At 38.0% G+C, this 23,825-nt stretch overlaps 1 protein-coding gene across 9 annotated transcripts in view; it reads right to left on the reverse strand.

Annotated features, from left to right (window-relative positions):
- Nucleotides 1–23,825, reverse strand: part of kif1b (kinesin family member 1B) — a 76,107-nt gene that overhangs the window by 8,883 nt on the left and 43,399 nt on the right. For 5 of the 9 annotated variants that reach the window (XM_041798975.1, XM_041798971.1, XM_041798974.1 and 2 more), the window contains 16 exons: nt 21,315–21,420; nt 18,780–18,928; nt 17,850–18,028; nt 17,604–17,741; nt 13,269–13,520; nt 11,479–11,597; nt 10,941–11,026; nt 9,001–9,130; nt 8,536–8,689; nt 7,347–7,437; nt 6,527–6,645; nt 6,304–6,359; nt 4,910–5,018; nt 2,885–2,951; nt 2,607–2,691; nt 2,274–2,379 (listed from right to left, as the gene is read on the reverse strand). In XM_041798975.1, the coding sequence (XP_041654909.1) occupies nt 2,274–2,379; nt 2,607–2,691; nt 2,885–2,951; nt 4,910–5,018; nt 6,304–6,359; nt 6,527–6,645; nt 7,347–7,437; nt 8,536–8,689; nt 9,001–9,130; nt 10,941–11,026; nt 11,479–11,597; nt 13,269–13,520; nt 17,604–17,741; nt 17,850–18,028; nt 18,780–18,928; nt 21,315–21,420 (1,946 nt within the window). The remainder of the gene's footprint in view (nt 1–2,273; nt 2,380–2,606; nt 2,692–2,884; nt 2,952–4,909; nt 5,019–6,303; nt 6,360–6,526; nt 6,646–7,346; nt 7,438–8,535; nt 8,690–9,000; nt 9,131–10,940; nt 11,027–11,478; nt 11,598–13,268; nt 13,521–17,603; nt 17,742–17,849; nt 18,029–18,779; nt 18,929–21,314; nt 21,421–23,825) is intronic. The other 4 variants (XM_041798979.1, XM_041798977.1, XM_041798978.1 and 1 more) reach the window with 1 other exon arrangement.

Here is a 23,825-nt window from a genome sequence, read left to right on the forward strand (position 1 = left end):
CAACATGAAAAAAGAATGATTAAAATTGAATAAATTTAGCTAAAAACATACACTGAACAAAATCATGTCTTAGTCAAAGTGTCCTCTATAATTTAAGTCTACTCACAGGTAAAAATAAGACCTTTTAGGACTATATACGGCCTTACATTTTAACAGCCCAAATGAAGACTTTCTAAGACTTTTCGAGGATCCGCATGGGCCCTGTATAGGGTTGACACTATTTACCAGGGATAAAATTCCAGGACATTTAAAGTGATAATTTAGCTGTTATAACAAGAACACATCCTGCCTATATACCGATATGTTTCTGTCTGTGGCAGTTAGATAAACAATGCACAGTCTATAGCTTTAGCATTGATGTCTGTAAAGATCACTGATTGATCATAGAAAAATTAAATTATGTCAGCATATGTATAAGACTTCATTTAACAAGACAAGTATGTTACAATAATAGTTTGTGCATTTATCATCGAAATTTTCCTCTTATTTTTTCTAAAAAAAAGGAAAAGAAACTAGGCTGTGTTTGAAAATATATCTGGAAAAGTATCTTCACCTAATTTGGGATAATTGTACTGATAATTATAACAAATTTTAAAATCATGTGTTGAACTTAAACCGACTGAAGGCCTAATTTTAGAATTGCAGCTTGCATGTAGCCTATCCTTATTACTATTGTATTAAACTATTTTATCTCCCTATTTGATATATTCCTTAGTTTTATTTATCCATTTAGGAAAATGACTTTTGTTATGGGAAAACTCTTATATGAAATACAGCTGAACAATGTGGGGAAATAATGAAAATATTTTTAAATTACTCATTTTATGTATTTCTCAACAAACAAGCAATAAATCAGTCTATATTATAATGAACACATTTGGTAGATTAAAGTAGGGCTGAACAATTTTGAAAGAAAATCTAACATCAATTTTTTTAAGTCTCATTGCAAATTCGATTTGAATTGGTGCATTGAAGGGAATGATGATTTTACGTCTTCCTCATTTTCAATAAGACAAACATGCAAAAACAAGGAAAGTACATTTTTTTGTGAATTATTCCAGAAAAAAACACTAGAATTGAATGTTTTTATGATCTGTACAACATCATGCAAACAGTTTTCTGTCACAAAAAATGTATTAAACTGGTATTTTCAGGTCAAAGAAATACCGTACCTTCTGCAATTTGAAAATTCTAGTAGGATATATTGTGATTTAATCTAAATTTGATTAATTGCCTAGCCCCAGTATGAAATCAAGAGAATGTTTAAAGAATTTTCCGGACATTTTTCTTCTTCTCTGATACTCAACGTGTTCTCCATGCAGGAACATTTTTTGACTGTTTTCTAGGACGCATTATCATTGTCTACCAATCTGCTAAAAACTGCTGTAAACCTGTCAGAAGTAACATTATTCCTAACTTCTGCACTAGGGGACACTCTAACCCACACACTAAGTGCTAGAACAGGCCTGTCTGTGCCTCACTGGGTTGTTATTGAGTAATGACTCTCATAGTGAACAACAGCAGTGAGGAAAGCATTTTGTGGAGTCTGGGTGAGCATGAAGCAAACTAATGAAAAGGAATAGCCTTTGCATGTCTGTTTGCCTTTACTTGACCATAAATGACTCAGAATCTGATTTGTTTTCAGATTTCAAATATTGATGGAAATAAAGGCAATCTTAATGTAACATGCCTACAGAAACACAAACCGCGGAAAACTTATTTCTAATAATCTAGAGGACTAGGGAGAAACATAAAGGTCTTTCACAGAAGGAGCCTTATGTTCTCAGGTCACTGGTACCTATCAATATCCTTATCAATAGAAAGCCTGTGCACAATCAAGAGTCCAGCCGCAGCGGGAGGAAGAAGAGAGTGCAAAGACAAAAAAAGAGAGAAGCACAGATAGTCAGGCAACAGACACAATGGAGCAACTTAACAGGAAAATTAACAGCAGAAAAATGGAAATGACCATGCAATGATTCCACTTTGAATTCAGAAAATATATACAAAAAATGCACAAAGATGCTGTTTTTTTACTGCATGTAAGACAATAAAAAACAGAAAAATGCAGCAATAACTTAATTTGCCTTAAAACATAAAACAAATAAACTAGCATGGACACAATACAAGCAATAATAAGTTATGAACCTTTCTGTGGCAATACATAATTGGATCTTCATCTTGAAATGATGCGCCCACTGAACATATTCTGTCAATAAAAATACAAGTGGACTTCAGATATTCAGAAACTTAAAGTGAGTGAGGACTTCGGGTACCTGTTGGAGTTGTGGGATGATTTAATGTTCTTGGCAGAGATGATGTTCAGGGAGAGGACAGCATCTGCAGCGCTGTCATCAACCTCAGCTTTGCTCCTAATACGACCTGGGGACACAGCGCAGAGATAAAAATAAATGCGTTATCATCGGTACAGCTTAAAGAATTATGGAACACAACAAGCCTAAGACAAGAGTCAAACATGACCAAAGTTGTGTTTGAAACATTTACAGTGTTGCCTCTCCAAACCTCCTTTCAGACACTAAAATATGTTTAATCATCATATTTTCTACCAAAAATCATGTAGCTGTACTATCTTCTTTTCTACTACTTACCAACAACCAGCTCTCGGACATCCTTCCAGTGGAGCTCGCTTCCTTTCTCATGGATGAGAGTCACAGTGATCCTCCGCTGGATTCCCTGCAGCAGAAATGACAGGAGCTTAGGATCGCAGCATTTAGAGCTAGAATCGAATTAAACCTCTCAATCTTACTTATAAAGCATAATGCAATAGTTTATAAAAAGAGCACTTGGTATGTAAACATGGCTCCTTTACTATGTAAAACTCATGATTAGTATGTATGATCAGTGAGTCTGCACAGCTCTGCCGTACCTGATGAAGCAAGTAGGTACCATGGCAGGGCAGTCCTCCACTGTGATCCACTACAGCTGGGATGTACCTGAAGAGAAGGAGTCATCAGTCCAGCACTTAACACAGAACATCATATGCTAATATTTATAATTGATGATGTGTTAGAGTATAACACCATGTTGTTTCAAAGTAAACCCATTCATGGGACTTAAATTTAATAATCTTCTAAACAAGAAGACTGTGGAAGTAAAGCCCACATGTCCATAAACTCACTGACCTTCTGTATACTCAGGTTTACCAGCATCACAACTACTTTTATTTCTATGACTGTCTGTTTTTTTCATTGTGTATGACAAAGATAACCCAAGTAAATACAAAATGCATTTTTTATGATAATTTCAGTTTTAAGGAAAAAAACTCCTGGCCCTATGTGAAAAAGTAATTGCCCTAGACTAATAATTGGTTATTCCACTCAGACAAAAGCAGACGTTTGCGATAACTGGCAATGAGTCTTTTACAACGCTGGGGAGGAATTTTAGCCCACTCTTCTTTCTCAGAATTGTTGTAACTCTGCTACATTGGAGGGTTTTCAAGCATGAATGGCCTGTTTAAGGTCATGCCACAGCATCTCATTTAGATTTAAGTTTTTAAGACTTTGACTGGGCCACTCCTAAAGCCAAAGCAGCCCCAGGCCATCTCACTAACACCACCATGTTTGACTGCTGTTAGGATGTTATTTTTATGAAATGCTGTGTTAGTTCTATGACCTTCAAAAATGTTCAACTTTTGTCTTGTTAGTCCACAGAATATTTCCCCCCAAAGTCTTTTGGATCCTAAAGATTTTTATGGCAAATGTCAGAGGAGCCTTTGTATTCCTCATGGTCAGCAATGGTTTTTGCCTTGGAACTCTCCCATGGATGCCATTTTTGTCCAGTCTCCTTCTCATTGTTGAATCATGAACACTAACCATAACTGAGTCAAGTGAGGCCTGCCAGTCTTTACATGTTGCTCTGGGTTCTTTTTGACCTCCTCAGTTAGTTGATGATGCACTCTTTGAGTAATTGTGGTCGGCCAGCCACTCCTTGGAAGGTATATCACTGTTCCAAGTTTTCTTTATTTGTAGATAACGGCTCTCACTATGGTTCACTGGAGTTCCAAAGCCTTGGAAAGGGCTTTTTAACCCTTCCCCAACCGATGGATGGGAATGACTTTGTTGCTCATCTGTTTTTGAATTTATTTAGATGGCAGCATGATGTATTGATTTTTGAGATCTTTTACCCTACTTCACTTTGTCAAACAGGTTCTGCTGCAGGGATTTCTTGGTTCAGCAGGTCAGGCAGTAATCAGGACTGGCTGTGGCCACTTAGATTTGGAGGGCTTTTTTCCCTTGATAAATGAAATCTTCATTTAAAAATTGTATATTGTATGAACTCTGGTTATTTTTGTCTAATATCAAAATTTGCTTGATGATCTGAAACATTCAGGTGAGACAAGTGTGAAAAAAAAATCTGGAAGGGGAGAACCCTTTTTTTCACAGCACTGTATTTTTGTATTTCTGTTTGTTATCTAAGGCCATTTTTTCATATTGTCCTCTCATCCCTGAATAGCAGAAGACAGCAGAATGATCACATGATTCTGTTCGGGGTGCAGTAGATGGCTTTCTTATTTCTAAATGGATCAGGATTAGCATTACGTTGGAATACATGGCTCCTCATTCAGTGACTGTGCTATGGAAGTCGCACACTAAATTTACACAAGGTATTACAAAGGGGGAGAGTATTAAGATGGGTGTGCATTTCTCAGCCTTCCCTTATTTCTTTACCTGTTTTACTCATTTTTGTTTCAAAAGCATATCAATTGATTTTGCATTTAAAAAATAGTACTAAAAGTTACAAATATCTTTGTCAACTGATGTTTTTTTTACAGCTTTATAAAGAACATTCGGAAACGATGGTATTGAAATGACAGATAAAGAACAATAAGACATTTTTGACACTTTATATTTGTTGATGCTACTGAATACAAGCTCTGTGTTTTGACACTTACTCTCCAGTGGGCTCCAGCTCACTGATCTCAAACCACACCAGCAGGTCGTACTTGCTGACACACTGTCCCAGGTTGGACTTGGTGATGGTGTTCAACTTCGTGGCTGGAACTGACAGACACAAAAGCATAGATAAATACAGATTGAAAGGAAAAAATGAAAATTTGTGAAATCTATTTAAAGATAAATTGGATGAGTCAATGGATGTTGGATATGGGATTTGATACACTGATAAAACAGGACACAGAGCCATGAGCCAACATCTATCCTGTAATAATCTAACAATACATTAATCATGAACACTACAAACAAATCAACACATTTAAGACATCATACTACAACCCAAGCAATGTACATACTGAGACGCTATGAGGGGCTAAATCACAGATTACACCACTACTGACAGCTCCCTGGTTTCTGACACATCAGGATTATGTTCCAGTTGAAACGAGCTAATCTCTGAGGCACATAGCTCTGCTCATTTGTGTTCAATATGGTTGAAACAAACATTATTCCATATGAAATGTAATGTAATTGGACTGTAGCTGAACCCAGAAAAGCTTAAGCTTCTGGGTTCCAATTTAGGTGTGTCAGTGATCTCTTGTGATTATGATAAATGCTTATTTAATTATTTGGCTCAGGATTCAGCTCATGCAGCAGCTTTACCTGGAGGTGTCAGTGCAGGCCACTTTGTAAGCGACAGCAGAGGTTTGGACAGAGCTGACTGGACCTAAATAAAGCTGCAGCAAGGTGCAGCACACCAACCACTGCAGAGCTTTATGCTGCTACAGTCTGCAGTCACACAGCACAACAGGACCAAAGCACAGCACTAGTCTAAAAGCTAAAGAAAAAAAAACTACGCCTGCTCTGTTAGCTTCTACGTGCTTAATATACCAACCATGGTGCTTTGGCACGATTAGCACAGGGTCAATGGGCATTGGGAGGAAAGGGAAGTGAGAGAGCTGGCTGGCCTCATCCTCCAGACTGGCCACAGCAGAGGAGGCCAGCGCGTTGGCGTGCTCGGACAACGTGTCCAGCACTTTGCCGTTCACATAGCCGCTCATGAGGTAGCGGACAAGCTCTATCTTACGTATGTGGTCTGAGGTTTTGAAGAATGTCATTGTGCACATGGTGAGGAGGATTGGAAGAGTCGTGAAAAAAGGGGAGGATGTGGAAGAAGTGGGATGGGGTAAGGTAGGAGGATTATGGATGGTGAGAGATGATTAAATAGAAGAAAAAATATCCAAAGAAGGCGAGAAATGAGAAGAAAATAGGAGAAAATATGAGGCATGCTGAAATATCCTCAACTGTAGGAAGAAATGTGATGAAATGAAGGTGAAAGGTGCAGAACATATTGTTACTACGCTGTATGCTGTGATGATTTTTAAGTCCTTACCTGGTTTAGACAGAGGCATGGGAATAGGGTAGTATTTCCTTGATGGTGTTGGAGGACTGTCAAAAATAAAAGACAATTAAATTAAAATACTGAAACCAAGAATAAGACTTCAAACATGATTTATCTGTTGTGCAAAATATGAACAACAGCAGCATTTAAAAAGGATTTCCCTTTAAGTAATTAGCCATCTCATTAGGGGAATATCTTTACATAATCCACTAACCTGATCAGGTCCTGTCCTTGAAGATGCAGCGGGTGCTGCTGGTAGTGCCCGAACACTTCAAACACAATAGGCTTGTTCTTGATGTACTCAATGAACGACTCAGTGACCTCAACTGAAATCTGCACCAACAGAGAAGAGGGGGTAAGGTGAGGTAACTTTATTTATACCTATGAGTAGATTTGGCTTACAGTGAGTGAGTCAGCCTTCTTTCACTCTCAGTCAACAGTACAGGACAGCGCAAGGACATGATAAACTAATCCTCAAAACTACAAAAGAGGTAACCTTTAATAAAAACAACATAAAAACACAAGGCGAATAAAGCAAGATACAAAACCATATATAACACGGACCTGTAAAAACATGGTAAGTAAAAGCTATATAAAATAGGAAAATACCACCAGTAAATACAAACATGGCAGGTTAAAACAGGCTAGAAATGTGCCATCAGGGGTGCAGACGGCCTAGCAGTTAGGTCACACCCAATCGATGCGGGCAGCCTGGGTTCAACTCTAGCATGCGGCTCGTTTCCTGCATGTCTCATACCCAATCTCTCATCCTATTTCCAAGTCTATCCACGGTCCTCCTCTCTCAACAGGCATAAAAGGCCCCTGCCTGATATATAACAGGTTCAGGAGAAAAAAAGGGCATAATAAAATGTGCAAAAATCAATCAGTATTCTATTAATAACACAGAATTTTGCTCCTACATCATTGGAGCTGTATTGCTATGCATACTATCACCTCCCTTTGCAGTGTGCACACGTGAGCTTTAATACAGCTTTTGTTTATGTGCATGAGTGTGAGACTGCGTGTTCACTCACATTCTGAACATGGTAAAAGCCCAGAGGGGCTCCTCTGCCACCATTCTTCAAAGGCTCAGTGGAGAAAGCCTCATCGTGACGATGCAGAAAACTAAGGGAAAGAAAGAGAGAGAGAATAATTACAGATTTCAGCTGTAATTATTAAGAAATTGACTTGATTGCTCAAACTTGCCCCTCACAGCAGGTTTCCTGCAGTTACTACTACGAGGCTAGCAGGGAAAATTTGCAATGAAGTTTGGCTGAAAAACTTGGCTGTTTGCGTTCAAACATGAAGCTCACCCACGTAAATTTAGGACATTTTCAAGAGTGTGAAAGTGTGAAAAGTGCTCCACAGAATCATTTAAAGCCTCTGTGATGAGTTTTTAACCTGTTCTGACAGGATGAAATAAATACTGATGCCTCTTTATGACCCATAAAGCAAACTCACAAATAAGTAACAAGATTAATCATTTCTGTAGAGTAATTTGAATGGTTGCAGTGCTTCCATTGGGTAAGCGTTAAACAAACTGACTGATACGTTTGTTTGTTATTTTTTCCAGTGAATTTCTTCCATGAGAGTAATATAAAAAAGATTCATTAGCTTCTACCTAATTCAAAATTACAGCCTTAGATTTTGTGACAAAGTGACACAGAACATGTAATATTCTGGTTGTTTCACGGCATTTATGCAGTAAATAACTTGGAAAAAACATATCTTAAACCTGACAAGAAGAAGCAGGATGTTTGAATTTAAGTGGTGCTGAGGGTGGGTGGGTGGTCAATGAGTACCACCCAGTGGACTTTTTTCCCTTCACCTTGATAAATAAATGTTGCATGCCGTCTCATATGTTCATAAATGACAGAGCAAGGGCAGAAACAAGCGAGTCCTGTTCATAGTTATTGTTATAAATTAAAAGAAAATAATTATCTGAGGATATTTTGTAGGCTGTATGATGCTAAAGAGTTATCATGCCATGATCATAGACATTGTATGATAAAAGACAGGTGCCAGCTGATTGCGTCTGAGTCAGTTGTTATTTTAGATCGATAGAATGAGGATAAAAATGATTAATAAAGCTTCATTAAGCTTCCTATGTTATGTTAATGTTAACATTCAGACTACCAGAAGCATGCAACTAGGAACCTGCCAAGGATAAAGTTGATTTTGAGATAAATGGGAGGTTTTCTCTTGCTCTTTTTTTGTACTCACTTGAATTGGCAGAAGATGTCTGCATACTCGGGAGGGATGCCACTGGCCTGGAGCACAGTCACACGGAAAGTGAAGATGCTGCCCACCTCCAGTTGCTCTGCTAGACTGTCGCCAAGACCCAGTTTAGTCTCTGTGACATTTCCCAGCTTGAGGTCTGAAAAGAGCGACAGGAGAAGAATAAAAGGACTTTAATTTACTGAGTATGACCTGCAGCTGCACCTGCAATTTATAATCTGAATCTGAATTCTAAGCTCTGTCTAATAAGAGCAGACCGGCATCTGCACATTATCTAGACTGTGGTTCTCCTTTTGTTTGTTCACATTCCCCCACATATCAGTCTCATTTACATAACTAAACATTTGATGACCTCTTTTGCACTCAACAGGACCATCTGCCAAGTGCGTTTCCCACTCAGCCGAGAGGTCAAGATTTACGTGGGGAGAGGTGAAGGTCTGGCAGTCGTACCCATGTCATTGATTCTGTTGAGCTCCTCTGAGGGGGTGATGACCTCCGAAGTCTGACCCTGACCCTCCACAATGCGCAGCTCTTCCAGGGACATGCCAGAGCGGGTCATGACGGTGGAGGGAAAGTCATTCTGATTGGACAAAAAAGCAGATGGATGCAAGAGTGGAGGGAGAAAGATATCATAAAGCTGGAGGATAAAGATGCATTTAACTATACATATTAGATTTATTTCAAAAGTTATATATAAAAACTTTTATCTATAAATGTAAATATGTAGTTATTATATACTGAAAATAAGGGGATAAATGCTGAACATTTTAAAAAGTATTAGCTATTTTTCATGATTATTTGAGCTGGGAAAAATAAAGAATTTTTTTCAAACACTTACAGTGCCAAAAAAAGTATTGTTCCCTTAGGATGTTTTACCGTTTTATTGATTTTATAAATCAATCACTGACGATACATTTTGGCTTTTTGACATTTTGACTTTTTTTCTTAACAAAAAACAACTCTTTAATGTTGAAGTTAAAACATATTTCTACAAAGTAAAGTACATTTAATACAAATATGTAAGGTAAAATACGTGACTGTATAAATATTCACCACCTTAAAGTGACTGACCTAATTAAACAGAGTTCCAGCTTACTGGTGCTAGTAGTCTAACAATTAGTGAAATGGGGATCTCCTGAGTGCAGTGAGTCTCAAGTGATTGTATTATAAAGGCAACTGTGTCTGGAAGGTCCAGTCCCTGGTTAATTAGTAATCCTGGCTACCATTACACCATGAACACTCCCAGCAACTCAGAGAAAAGGTTACTGAAAAGTAAAAATAAATTCAAGGCACTGAACATCCCCCGCAGTTCAGCTGAATTCATAATCAAGAAATGGAAGGAAAATGGCACATCTATAAATCTAACTAGTTCAGGCTGTTCTCACAAACTGAGTGGCCGTGCAAGGAGTTAAGAGCTTAAGCAGCTGAGCTGGAAGAGACTCTGCATACAACTGTTGCCAGGGTTCTTCACCAGTCAAAAGCTTTATGGGAGAGTAGCAAAGAGAACGTAACTGTTGAATAGAAATCATAAAATCTCGACTAGAGTTCACCAAAAGGTATGTGGGAGACTCCGTGGTCAAGTGAAAGAAAGGTCTTTGGGCTGATGAGACCAAAATGGTACTTTTTGGCCATCAGACAAGACACTAAAAACTGCACATCCCCACTGTAAAGCAAAGTGGTGGCAGCATCATGCTATGGGGATGCTTCTGGGCAGCCAGCCCTGGGAGGCTTGGAAAGGTAGAGGGTAAAATGAATGCAGTAAAATATAGAAAATTCTCTGAGGACAGTCTTATTCAGTCTGCAAGAGAACCACAGCTTGGGAGAAGATTTATTTTCAAGCAAGACAATGACCCCAAGCATACAGCGAAAGCTACACAGAAATGGTTTAAAGACAACAAGGTGAATGTTCTGGAGTGGCTGAGTCAAAGCCCAGACCTCTATCCAAAAGAGAATTTATGGCTGGACTATATTTATGTCTGATCCCTGTACAACCTGACAGAGCTTGAGCAGTTTGGAAAAAAATAATGAAGTAAAATTGTAGCGTCCAGATGAACAAGCCTGACTGAGACCTATCCACACAGACTCTTTAACGTTAAAGTGAAAACAATTTTCTACAAAGTAATGTCAATTAAATAAAAATATATCAGGTAAAATACACAGGTTTTTATGTAATCTTTTTGTCAAAAAAAGTCCAATTACATTGACTGTGATAGATATTTACAATCAAGTCAAGAGAAAACATCCACAGGGAAGAATACGTTTCATAGGCTCTGTAAAAAAACACTCTTACCTAAGCTATTTCAAACATTATAACGCCCACTCATCGTCACGTCATGCAGAAAAAGGATCTTCTTGAAGTTTGAAACTGCTTTCATCAGGCTCGGGCTTACCTTTTTGAAGTACTCGTCATCAAAGGAGATCTTGGCAGTTCCTGACTGTCTAACTCCTGACCCGTAGTCTGGGGCCTCCTCGTCAGCTACAAAGACACAAACCATCCTCTTATCAGCATTGATTGCAGGTGACTTAAAACTGTCAGAGCACATCAAAAGGAGTACGGAGTATTTGAGGGAATCTTCTCTCTGCACTCAGGTTGTTGGACTGAAGGCTTTTTTCAAAACGTGTGTTCACTGGTATCAAAGTAAAGTTTGAAACTACTACAAAATTATAGCTGTCTAACTACATGAACAAAAATCTGACCCACGTTAAAAACCTAAACTAGCAAAAATGTATGCTACTGAAACACAGTCAATAGCTCCAGCTTCTGTAATAAAAAAAAAAAATCACAATATGTCTGTGAAATTTGAAAAATAAAAGGCAGATACTCTGCTTCAAATGCATCCTTTACTAAAATGCTTGACAAACAGGATATAACCTTTGCACACAGATATTAACTATCTCGTTCATTAAAGTATCTCATTAATAACTCACCAGCTATAGCCTGAACCCCAACGCGCAGGAAGCCACGCACCTCGCCCTTCTCGGTTACTATAGCAACCCGGTGCACCAGTGGAACAGGGTACAGCAGGTTGCTCAGGTACACAAAAGCTCTGAGAGCAAAAAGGAAAAGCGAGACATGAAAACCTCATTCTGATGCAGTGTAGAATTTCTGCTGCAGGCTCTAGATTAAAAAAACATTATAATGTATTAAGAATGTAAGTGTTGTGTTGTCTGAAGCATTTGTAAGCCTGTGGATGTTAGATGTGTATCTACAGAACTAGAGAGAGGCACATTTTTTATTAGATCTATAACCTACAGACCTAGCACCAAATGAGCTTTTCTAAAATTAAGTATCTAAAACACTTCCAAGCAATGATAACAACATATTGCTAACCATTAGTGACAATTTTGTTAAGAAATGACAAAAACAAATAATCCAAACATAAATCACACAAGCTACAGGGCAGTGAAATCAACAGCAGCTTCAGCCATCCCTGTTATTTTTAAACTGCGTGACAGGGTGATGACACACCGCCTGGGATGCAGCAGCAAAGACCGTAAAAAGAGTGTTTTACTGTGCCGTGCTGAGGCGATGTCACTCACTCACTCACTGGTATTTTGTTTTGTAGGGCTTGATTTGTTTTGCTACACCCCTGGTGACCTACTCATTCTCCAACCCCCCTCCTTCTCTCTTTCCTCCGCCGCCTCTTCTATAGCCTGGAGTTTCTCGGCCAAAGCAGAAGAGAGGGGGGGCATCAATCTGTAAAATCTCCTAAGTCTCAGTGATGGAGGCAGCTGATCGACGACTGAGGCACAGTCTGGCTGGCTCAAAGCCTGCATTGATCTGTCGTCTTTTTCTGCACATGCTGTTTATTTTTAAGCCATGATGTTTACAGCTGACGCCCTCTGTAAGCCTGTGCTGTGATTTCTAATGCCACTGCAGCACATCACCTCATCATGACATCAACAGTGTATTAAAACAAATCAAAGTAGGCGTGATTAACAGACTGCAACCTATGAATTAATATTACTACAACACATTCAAAGAGCAATGTTAAAACAAATTGTAAACCAAAAGAAACATAATTTTTGTATGTCATTTAAAAAGTAAAAAATAAAAGGTTTAAAATAAAAATGATAAAATGACAGACAATCAAACATAATCACACGCAGATGTGAGTTAACAAACAGCACTGTGATGGTGACAGGGGAGCAGACATCACGCTGGGAAGATACAGGGGAGAAAAGGATGGTGGCTTTTCAGTTGTTGGGAACTGAGTCTTAATAAAAAAAATCTAAATCTAAATCTAAATATAAGGCAGATCTGTGAGCACAGAGGTATGAGTAATCTCATTTAACTAAAAAGTGGCTCAATTTATCTCTGCATAGCTGCTTAAACACATGATCTGATGATGAAAGTATTCCTTCACTAACAACCAAATTATCCGATTCTTTCTGAATTTTTTCAGTGTTTTCTATATACATTATGTATTATATATTGCAGCTTTAACATCTCCCTATATTACACTGTGGCTGGGTGCAAAACCAGTCTGTTATCTATTTAAATATATTCATAGAAATATACTGGACATGAATGAATCAGTGGAACCTACAAATAAAAAAACATCCTTGAAATTATGTCTTCTGACTTCCAACCTTTTTGTTTACTTTTGTCCCTGCTTTACTCTGCATTATCATAAATAAACAAAGCCAACATCCTCCAAATCTCCTGTCCCAGCATGTGTGTAGAGGTAGATGAAATGCCACTGCCAGTCACCAACCTTCCCACCAGGATGAACCAGGGGGAGCGGTCATAAAACGGGTCCTGGCCGTCACTGAAGATGTCTGAGCCTTCTTCAGTGCCGGCGTCGGAGCTGGTGTCGTCCACAAACGCCTCGTCGTCTATCAAGTCGGACATCTCACTCTGGCGCTCATCTGCCATCTCCGTGATCTCAGAGTCGGTGGTGGAGAAGGTGGGCGAGGGTGTGCGGTCAGCCAGACGCTCATTGACGCAACCGTTGAAGATTGGGGAGCTGAGAGGGTTGGTAGTTTGGGAACAATGGCAGAATCAAGAATCAACTCAACCATCTGCAACTCATCTCATTTTACTTTTATGGGATGTTTATTTTGGTTCTATTTTCTCTTTGCTTCCATGACCAACTACAAAAACATTGTAAACTTTGCAAAAATTTCAAAAAGAGTAGAATCTTAGCATACATTTGAAACTGTAATATTCTTAACCACAGATAGTGGTTAATAAATAAAGACAGCAAGTGCTTCCTTTTTCCAGCTTGTGGTAATAAGATAATTCACTACCCCAAATCATCTAAGAGACCTCCTTTTTCTAATACCTTGAACGAAGCTACTGAAAATTCAGCAGGGGGACTGATCTCATAAAGAGCAGATATTACAAGAAGCTGTTAGGAGTCACAGCAGTTAATAGACACAAGGATATGTCATACTAAAGTGAAATAGCAGTTTAAAAGGATTTAAATAGAAATCTTCTAATGTATCCTGACTAAAGGGAAACAGCTTTCCTATTTTTTTAACAAATCAGCAATGCCATATACAAGCTTTTGCATGACCAGAAAAAATGTCAACATGAGAATGACAACACACAAATACAGAAAGAGCAGTTAAACCTAACAACTAAAAAATGGAAATGACATAACATACAGAATTCAGAAAGTATCCAGACCCCATTCACTTTTATGAGTTCTGTCATGTTGCAGCCTGATGCTACAGTCTTTTAATTTCATTTTTCTCTCATTAATCTACTCTTAGTAACCCATAGGGGCAAAGTGAAAACAGAAATTTAGAAATTTTTGCAAATTCATCAACTTGGACTCTTCCAAGAGCTGAGCAATCAAGAGAGAAGGGCCTTAGTAAGAGGACCATCACTGCAGCCCTCCACCAATCTGGGCTTATGGCAGAGTGGCTAGACGCAAGCCTCTCCTCAGTACCAAACACACGAAAGCTCACTAGAAGGTTGCAAAAAAGCACCTGAAGGACTCTCAGACTATAAGAAACAAGATTCTCTGAACAGATTGAACTGTTTGGCCTCTATTCTGAACTTTACGTCTGGAGGAAACCAGGGACTGCTCATCACCTGCCCAAAACCATCCAAACAGGGCGGGAGACTGGGAGAAAAAATTGGGCCGAAGGTTTACCTTCCAACATGATAGAGACCCTAAGAACACAATCAAGACAACACAGGAGTGGCTTAGGGACATCTCTGCGAGTGTCCTTTAGTGGTCAGAGCCCTGACTTGAACCCTATCAAATTTCTCTGGAGAGACCATCCCCATCCAACCTGACTGAGCTTGAGAGGGTTTGCAAAGAAGAATGGCAGAAAATCCCCAAATCTATGAGTGCAAAGCATGTTGCATCATATTCAAAAACACTTGAGGCTGTAACTGCTGCCAAAGATGCTTCAACTAAGTGCTGAGTAAAGGATCTGAATACTTACATCAATGGGATATTTCAGTTTTCTATTTAATAGATTTTCAAAAAATTCTAAAATTTTGTTTTCACTTTGTCATAATGGGGTACTCTGTGTAGACTAATAAGAGAAAAATGAATCCAAACTATAGTAGCATCAGGCTGCAACATAACGAAATTGAAGAAAGGGAAGTGGGTCTGAATCCTCTGAATGACTAAGGAAAACAACATTTAAATGAAACTCCAAACAAACTGAGAACTAAACAAAGGATAATTGATGAATGACATGAAATCAAGACCACCAAAAAACATAATAACCAATGACACATCAAAAATTAAATACTTAAACTAAAGGATTTATGACCTTGATTCTCAACTGGTGGGTCAGGACCCAAAAGAGGGTCATGAAGCCATTTTTAAAAGGTTTGCTGTGTGCATGGAAACAAACACTCAGCACGAAGGTGTGCTTTTATTTTGACAAATAAGTCTCCTTCTCTTTGTTCATTACATGTTTTGTTCTTTGAGTTCAAACTCTCCCATTTTTCATGAAAAAATGTGTGGTGGGTCTGACGCTAGACCAGTTGAGAACAACCAATTCATGGTAAGGAATAAAAAAATAAAAATAACATAAACATGGTGACATGGTATAACTGCTACACAAGAATAATGACAAAAAAATGAATCTGTATAAGGGAATTTGAACATGACAATGAAAAATGGAAGCGCACAGATCCATTTTAACAAATGGATTACGAAAGCTTCGTATAGCCGATGCCTCATTAAACCACTTCGTCGCAAAGAGAAAATTAGTCATGTATAGCTCAATCAGCCAAAAAAACAAAACAAAGTAAAACATATTCAATCAAGGTATCAGGTTTTTTTTTTTTTTTACAGTGATGGACCTATAACTACAACTTCTTATACATATTGTCATATTGGAATATTCTGTACTACCCCATGTTTAATACTATTACACTGCTGTTTACATGACTGACTGCTATGAATAGAATCATGAAACTTTACATCATCAAGTGTCACTCTAACTTACACTGCTCAGAATGTCAGCTGTATGAACCTCATATAACAGTTTATTTGTGAAACCTACCCTTACACAGATTTGATTGCATTTTACCACCTTCATTATAGTCGTATATGCTGCAATGTCAATGCAATCTCATCTGAACTTATTTTATACATAGTACAGTTATGGACAAAAGTATTGGCACCCCTGGAATTTTTCCAGAAAATACACCATTTCTCCCAGAAATTGTTGCAATTACAAATGTTTAAGTATGCATGTGTTTATTGCCTTTATGTGCATTGGAACAACACAAAAAATCTGAAGAAAAAAGACAAAATTGACATAATTGTACACAAAACTCAGAAAATGGGACTGACAAAATTGTTGGCACCCTCAACTTAATATTTGGTTGCACACCCTTGGAAAAAGTAATTGAAACCAATCACTTCCTATAACCACTAACAAGCTTCTTACACCTCTCAACTGGAATGTTGGACCACTCTTCTTTTACTAACTGCTCCAGATGTCTCAGATTTAAAGGGTGCTTCTTGCAACAGGACTTTTCAGATCTCTTCATAGGTGTTCAATGGGATTTAGATCCAGACTCATTGCTGGGCACTTCAGAACTCTCCAGCGCTTTGTCTCCAACCATTTCTTGGTGTTTTTTGAGGTTTGTTTCGGGTCATTGTCCTGCTGGAACACCCATGACCTCTGACACAGACCCAGATAAATTATAGATTATTTATTATAATAACAAAATAACCCCAAAACATCCTTGAACCTCCACCATGTTTGGCTGTAGGTACTGAGTTCTTTTCTTTGAAGGCCTCATTCTGTTTTCTGTAAACAGTAGAATGATGTGCTTCTCAAAAAAGCTCTACCTTAGTCTCATCTGTCCTCAAAATGTTGTCCCAGAAGGATTGAGGCTTACTCAGGTACATTTTTGCTAACTCCAGTCTGGCTTTTTCATGTCTGTTTGTCAGCAGTGGGGTTCTCCTCGGTCTCCTGCCATAGCGCTTCATCTCATTTAGATTACGACGTATGGTCTGAGCTGACACTTTTGCACCCTGAGTCTGCAGGACAGCCTGAATTTGTGTGGAAGTTGACTGAGGATTTTTATCCACCATACCAACTATCCTGCGTTGCATTCTTTTGTCAATTTTTCTCTTCCATCCACGTCCAGGGAGATTAGCCACAGTTCAATGGGTTATAAACTTCTTGATTAAATTACGCACAGTGGACAAAGGACTTTCAAGATCTCTGGAGATGGTCTTGAAGTCAACTTTTATACATTCTAACTAGCTTCAGGTGTGATTTTTACATTGCCAGCACCTGTAACTGCCACATGTGAATTTAAATGGGCATCACATGCTTGGAATAAAATGATTTACCCACAGTTTTAAAAGGGTGCCAATAATTTTGTCCGGCCCATTTTTTGAGTTTTGTGTACAATTATGTCAATTTTGTCTTTTTTCTTCAGATTTTTTGTGTTGTTCAAATGCACATAAAGGCAATAAACATGTGTATACCAAAAACATTTGTAATTGCAACAATTTCTGGGAGAAATTGTGTATTTTCTAGAAAAATTCCAGGGGGGCCAATACTTTCGTCCATGACTGTATATGATGTATTTTGTCTTTAGATGTAAAACATACCTCCCCACAAGTTTAAACCAATGGAAACGGTCATAGAAAGGGTCGTTTCCTGTCAGACCACCCTCGCCATCCTCCTGGTGCGATGACGCCATTTCTCCTGCTCTGTCATACATTTCTCTCATCTGGTCCAGCCTTTGCCTACAATCACAGCAGATTTCACACAATTTTAGCAACATCTGAGCAAAAGCAGCCTGAAGATACAATTCTCACTAAACCTATTGGCAGGTGGTGCTGTATGGGACTTACTTGAGTTTTTCCAGGGACCAGTAGTGTGTAGCTCCATTCTTTAGGTCCTGAACCTCTACAGCGACCACAGTGCGGGGGAACGGTCTGGAGTCGCGCTCCTTTTCTGGCTCTGGGGGGAGGAGCTCAGGGGGCAGCGGGGAGTACAACGTGTCTGTTAGCAGAACGAACTGGAACTGTACCTGAAAGAGTGGAGAAAAGACAACAGAAAGAATGAACAAAAGCATCAACAGACACTCAGCTCTAAACTTTATCTGAACTCTTAAGGCCAATTTAAAGGAGTAAGCCAAAATCGGTCTTTTCTTGTATAGATCCATTTTACAGCAGATGTAGCCAGGATGATACATCATGGTTGAAAGATAAAACATATCCACACTGCCCCCCATTTTCACGAATCTCTCTTCCCAGCATCCTCTGAAGCAATTAACAACACTGGATATAAATAACAGACAGAAACCCAAAGATAAATAAAAAACCTTTCAGAGGTCTTTGTGACAGACGACCGATCTCTGCTATCAATCAAGTTGTGCCGAGAACTGGGCCAGAATATAAATCAAACTCATCTCTTGATGGGGAAGGTGGACCACGGCGGGCAAGCTTTTGATTCATAACAAATATATTTTCTACACATGACAGTGAGTAAACATCCCCTCCCTCTCTCTGGATGTTTTAAAGGATTGCCTCTGGCATTATCTCAGACATACATTATGTTGCGAGTGTCCAGTAAAATGATTCACTCACATCAAAGGTTAAATAAAGACCTAATTCAATTTTATGGTGCCTTCTATGACATCAGCACGCAACCTTGTTCTACTGTCTGTTTTCCAGAAACTATTTTATATGTACCAGTAATTTTAGGTCTAAGTAATGGAGCTAATCAGATTTGACCTGCAGTAAAGGAGACAAAATAACCTAAAACTAAACCTTTCTTACTTTCTTCTTTAACTCCACACTGATGGCGTTGGCCTCCTTCAGGTAGACAGCGTTTCCCCACAGCTGGTCACGTAAGGAGGTGAACTGATGGTACCTCCATTTCCTGAAGGCCCACTGAGCCAGCTCAAACTCATGCTGAGTCCATGGCACTGCAGGGAGACAATGCAAATACACAAATATAAAACCTCAAAGAGCAAACAAGTGGTTTAAATTGTTAAAGCTCAACCGCAAATGTAGCACTTTACAGCCCGCTATCGTAGGGGATCCATCATGTGGAGTAAGGTGTCACCTTTATTGTAAGTCAATTTTTATTACAAGCAGCGTCTTCGCTGAAAACCTTTCCAGTGTTATGTGTTCAAGGACAACCATGAGCAGAATTTACACAGGTGGCAGTGCTAAAGCATTAAATTTCAAATAGTATGTTACAACAAAATGAAACCCAAAGGCAAAAGAGGGGCACCTTGAGTTGTTTTAAAAATAACATGAATCTTGAAGTCCAAACAACACAATTCAAAACACTATTCTACTATTCTATTCACTATCCTAAAAACTTGATATGACTAAATATAAAGGAACAGCTTTAATTTTCACTAAGCATTGCATGAGACAGGTGAATGATATAATTTTGATAATACATCAATTTATTTTTATGATATAATTTTTTTTTTCATCTCAAACCTGGTTGGCTAACCTCTGACCGTGAGTAAAACTATGTCTCTAATTCAGGCAGACAACTGTGTAATTAATGGTTTTAAATCAATAAAGGTTCAGCAAGGTGTTTTAAAGGTGCAGTGTGTAATTCTTTTGCATTGTAGCATTTTGCGGGACAAGCTTGATAGAAATGAAGCATAATATTAATAAGTAGGCCAGTCTCAATACGTGTTAATTTACCTTGCTATTTATATACAATTATTTAATCTTTACTAACTAAAAGAAAAAAAAAAGAAAAGCCTTTTATTAATATACTCGGAGGGTCCCCTCCATAGACATGTTGGATTTTGCATCTCGCATGTTTCTACAGAAACAGAAAGGGACCAAATAACAGAAGTAGGCATCTTTTCAAAATTCACTGGTTGCAACAGTTACAACCACAAGTGAGAAGAGCAATCAAAAAGTGTGTTCCAAATTGCATGGATCTGTACTAAATACTAAATATTTTAGGTGCATACGTGTGTGAAGTACGTTCACACAGAGAAGCATACTTAAAAGCAATATACTACTGGCACACTTAAAACTGAGTGTGGAAAAATGGACACCTTGCACCCTTAATGAACGCCACATTGGTGACGTGGCAGATATTGTTCTGTCAGCATGCTAGTGTGCAAGCTAACATAAACATCTGCTAACTAGCCAAGTGTTATTACCAATGGCAGCATATTTCATCAACAAAAAGGCATTTAAGAAAGAAGAGAAGTTAGTTTTCTCTAAAGATATCATGTTAACATAAAATACAAGTTTTACAAATTTAATAGTGTTTGAAAATAGCCGTCAAATTTCCATTTTAATTGAATAATGTCTGTTAACAACTTGCTGTTAAAAACAGAAGTGGAAGGTGAAAACAGAGTTGATTAGACTGTCGTAACTTTCGGTTAAGTAGTACTAACCCGCTGTGATTAAGTGCTCTGCACTTCATCTAAGTGTACTGTTTTACATTAAACTAACAGAAGTATGCAATTTGGATCACACTACAAAATTCTGTTCTGTATTCATAATTTTACACACTTTACCTTTAATCTTCATTCTGCTGTGAAAAAAATCCCTGAACCAAGAGTCTGCCTGCTGTTTTATGTCTTCTGAAAAATGTATTCCAGTCATTTACAAACAATTTTAAGTTACGCACTCAGAAACCAAAACCTTCAAGCAAAGTCATTTTTACTTAATGTGAGAGGTTTTGTTATTAGTATATATAAAAAAAGCTGTATTTAGAAAGAGTTAGAGGACATATTACATACGAGTCTGTTTGGATTAAAACTTTAAATGGGTAATTAGTTTAATATATCCAGGGGTGGATATAACATTACTGCAACCGAGTACCTTTTTAGTATGTTTACTTCTTTGAAAGGTTTCTAAATCAGTAAATTTACCTCTACTTAAGTGTGCTTGGGTAAAGTATTGTAATTCACTACATTTTACATAACATCTGTTGATTAGAAAAATAAAAACCTCCAAACAGAGGAAGTTGAAGATTTTCATCAACTTCATGAAACCGTCCAGATGTTTGTCTTACACCACCACACAGTGAGACAATGATTCCACGTAACATCTAAATTTTGGTGTTACACTGTAAATTATTTCTACATGAGTAAACTATTCTTGGACTCTCTCCACCCCTGGACATATTAAGAATTATTAATGATCTGAATTAGGATGATATGTTTTCTGATTATGAAAAAAGAATACTGTACGCACATCCATGTAATTTGGGCTCTAGACAGAATGTGGAAGAAACATATTTATTTTATAGGATTCTTATCTTGGGCTTTAATATAAAGAATAAACAATCAATCTTAACTACCAAATATTAACAGTACACACCTTCCTCTTCCTCCTCCTCCTCCAACTCTTCTTCATCAGGAGTTTCTGCTACCAGAGAAATTGTCTCCACCTGTTTCTGAAGCTCCTGTAGTTTGCTCTCATACACCTGAACACCACCACACAGGAAAAGGAAAAGAGAAAACAGGCATGACAGCAGGTGAGCTAAGCTAGTCATCTGCACCACATTAGGAGGTAAAATGTGTGTTTAATATCACTGTACATTTTTAGACCTTTATTAAAAACTAAAGATGCACCAATACCACATTTTTGTCAGAGCAAATACAAGGTCTTACATTTGGGTACTCACTGATACCGATTAAAAATATGAAAGCTTAACAACAACTGTACAATTATTAAAATTATTTCAAAAGTTTAATTTTTATCAAATGTTCCTAACCCATCTGCTTGCCAATTTAGCAGTGAGTAGTAAGCCATGTTCTCTACATTTTCTGCATCCTCATTAATGTTCAAATATCACCAAACTGCAGCATGGCTCCAGGTTACCCACCTACTCAAATAATGAAAGGAAAATATCATGCTCTAAAATGATACCAAGTTTTGTATCTGCTCTGATACATGATACTGGTATCAGTATAAGTGCACTCCTAAGTAAAACATCAAATGTTTGACTGTTTTAAAAGTCACTGATAATATATAACAGATATTTAATTACAAAAAAATGTTATCAAAACTTATCAAAAATGATTTGTGAGATCAATAAAAAGTCAATTCAACAAAGGATACATTTAAATTCCTGAAATAACTGTGTCCTACAAATAGTGCATAATGTTCTGTACATTTAAATTCACGGCAACACTGAAACATCAAATATATTTTGAGAGAAACTTCTGCAGTAGAAACAGAGTGGTGCTGGTAGAAGCTGATACAACTGTAATCCAATGAGGGGCGCCGTCATCATCAGAGCAGGACATGCCGTGGTCCCGATGACCTCATCCTGTTTGTTCAGTGTCTTCTGGGAAGACAATGCAGCCTTTTCATTCATCGTTAGCTTCCTCTCTGCTGAGCTCCTACCAACAAGCTACAGGCTGAAATGTCTTGATTCAGACAAACTTCGCAAATCTAAAGAGCAAGTTTGAGTGTAACTATCAGCAGGAACTGCCTTCATGACCCAATGTGCCCTGTGTTGTATACTGCATTTGGTACAGTAGAGTTTAGTGTTTAAAGTACGGCTAGGCCTAAACTTGTGTTAACAGAGAGAAAACTTCGGATTTACTATCAGTTTTCTCCCATGTTACTAGTTAACATGGGACACAGTCATGATGTAGAATTAGAGACTTTTGATTAAAGGAAAATTACACAAAATAGGTTATAGGAAACTGCAACATTGAGGCCTTTTGCAGCTTCCAGGAATACGACTCTGTAAAAATCAGGTTAAATTTACATTGAATGACTACACAATAAAATATAAATCAGTTTTATTTGAACACTTACAGCACTTAAGCCTCATCTAAGGGGTGTGCAGTGTCTGTAATGGTTTCTCCTGTGTTGTGTTGTTAATATATGAAAAGATCTGTTTCCCCTTTTACTGGTTTCATACTGAATGTAACAAAAAACTACACTTGGAGCATGTCATTTTATTTCAGTCATACTTTGAAAATAAACCTCCAGCAACACAGGCATTCAGTATATCCTTTTGTTCACCTGTGAATACATTTGTTCACACGTGTACTGTTGGTAGTGATTGATAATGAAGCAACACAACTTGGTACACAGCCACAATGAGGCACTCGAAAATGTAGTTTCAAAAAGCAGCTGTACAACATTCAAGACACACTTTGAATTGAGACCGAATACTGATATATATGAATATTTCAAAAGAATGATACTATATGCAATGTCCATTGGATTTTGTTCTTCCAAGCTTATCTGGTTGCCACCAGCACCAGTGCATCAGTGTGATTACATTTGTTAATTGAGAATCAATTAGAGATGAGGAAATGTAAGAGATTGCATGCACAGAATAGCTGAAGACATAAGGCTGAGGGTGGAGGGCATAGGCTTGCATATTGTTTTACATATTTTGGTTCTTGTTACAGCATATTAAGGCAAAATATATACTGGCGAAAACTCATAGTATAAAACACAGACAGCCTTAACCTGAATTATAAAATGTTGGTAGTCCTCTAAGGTCTTTCCTGTTCTGCTGTTGAGTATAACTCAATCTGTAAAATGATTTAAAGGCCACCTGGTATTGAAATACAATAACTAGCAGTTTCACTTAAAGCAACAATTGCAGCCAGGCAGACTTGCTGCTAATTCAAACAAGCATCTCTTTCAGCACAGAATCTGAAAACCTGACATTGATAATAGATTTCATAGACCATCATTAAGATAGATTTGTCCAGGGTGTATGGATATGCAGCTAAAACCAAGCAGTCCCCAAAATCTCATTTGACATGGGGCATTCTCCCAAACAGTGTTATGCAAACACTTCAAGTCTTTGTGCTCCTTCCAACATTTTTTAAGGCAAGTCTTTGGGAACCATGGCAA

This window comes from Cheilinus undulatus, linkage group 11, assembly GCF_018320785.1.
Source record: "Cheilinus undulatus linkage group 11, ASM1832078v1, whole genome shotgun sequence".
Classification (NCBI taxonomy): Eukaryota; Metazoa; Chordata; class Actinopteri; order Labriformes; family Labridae; genus Cheilinus; species Cheilinus undulatus.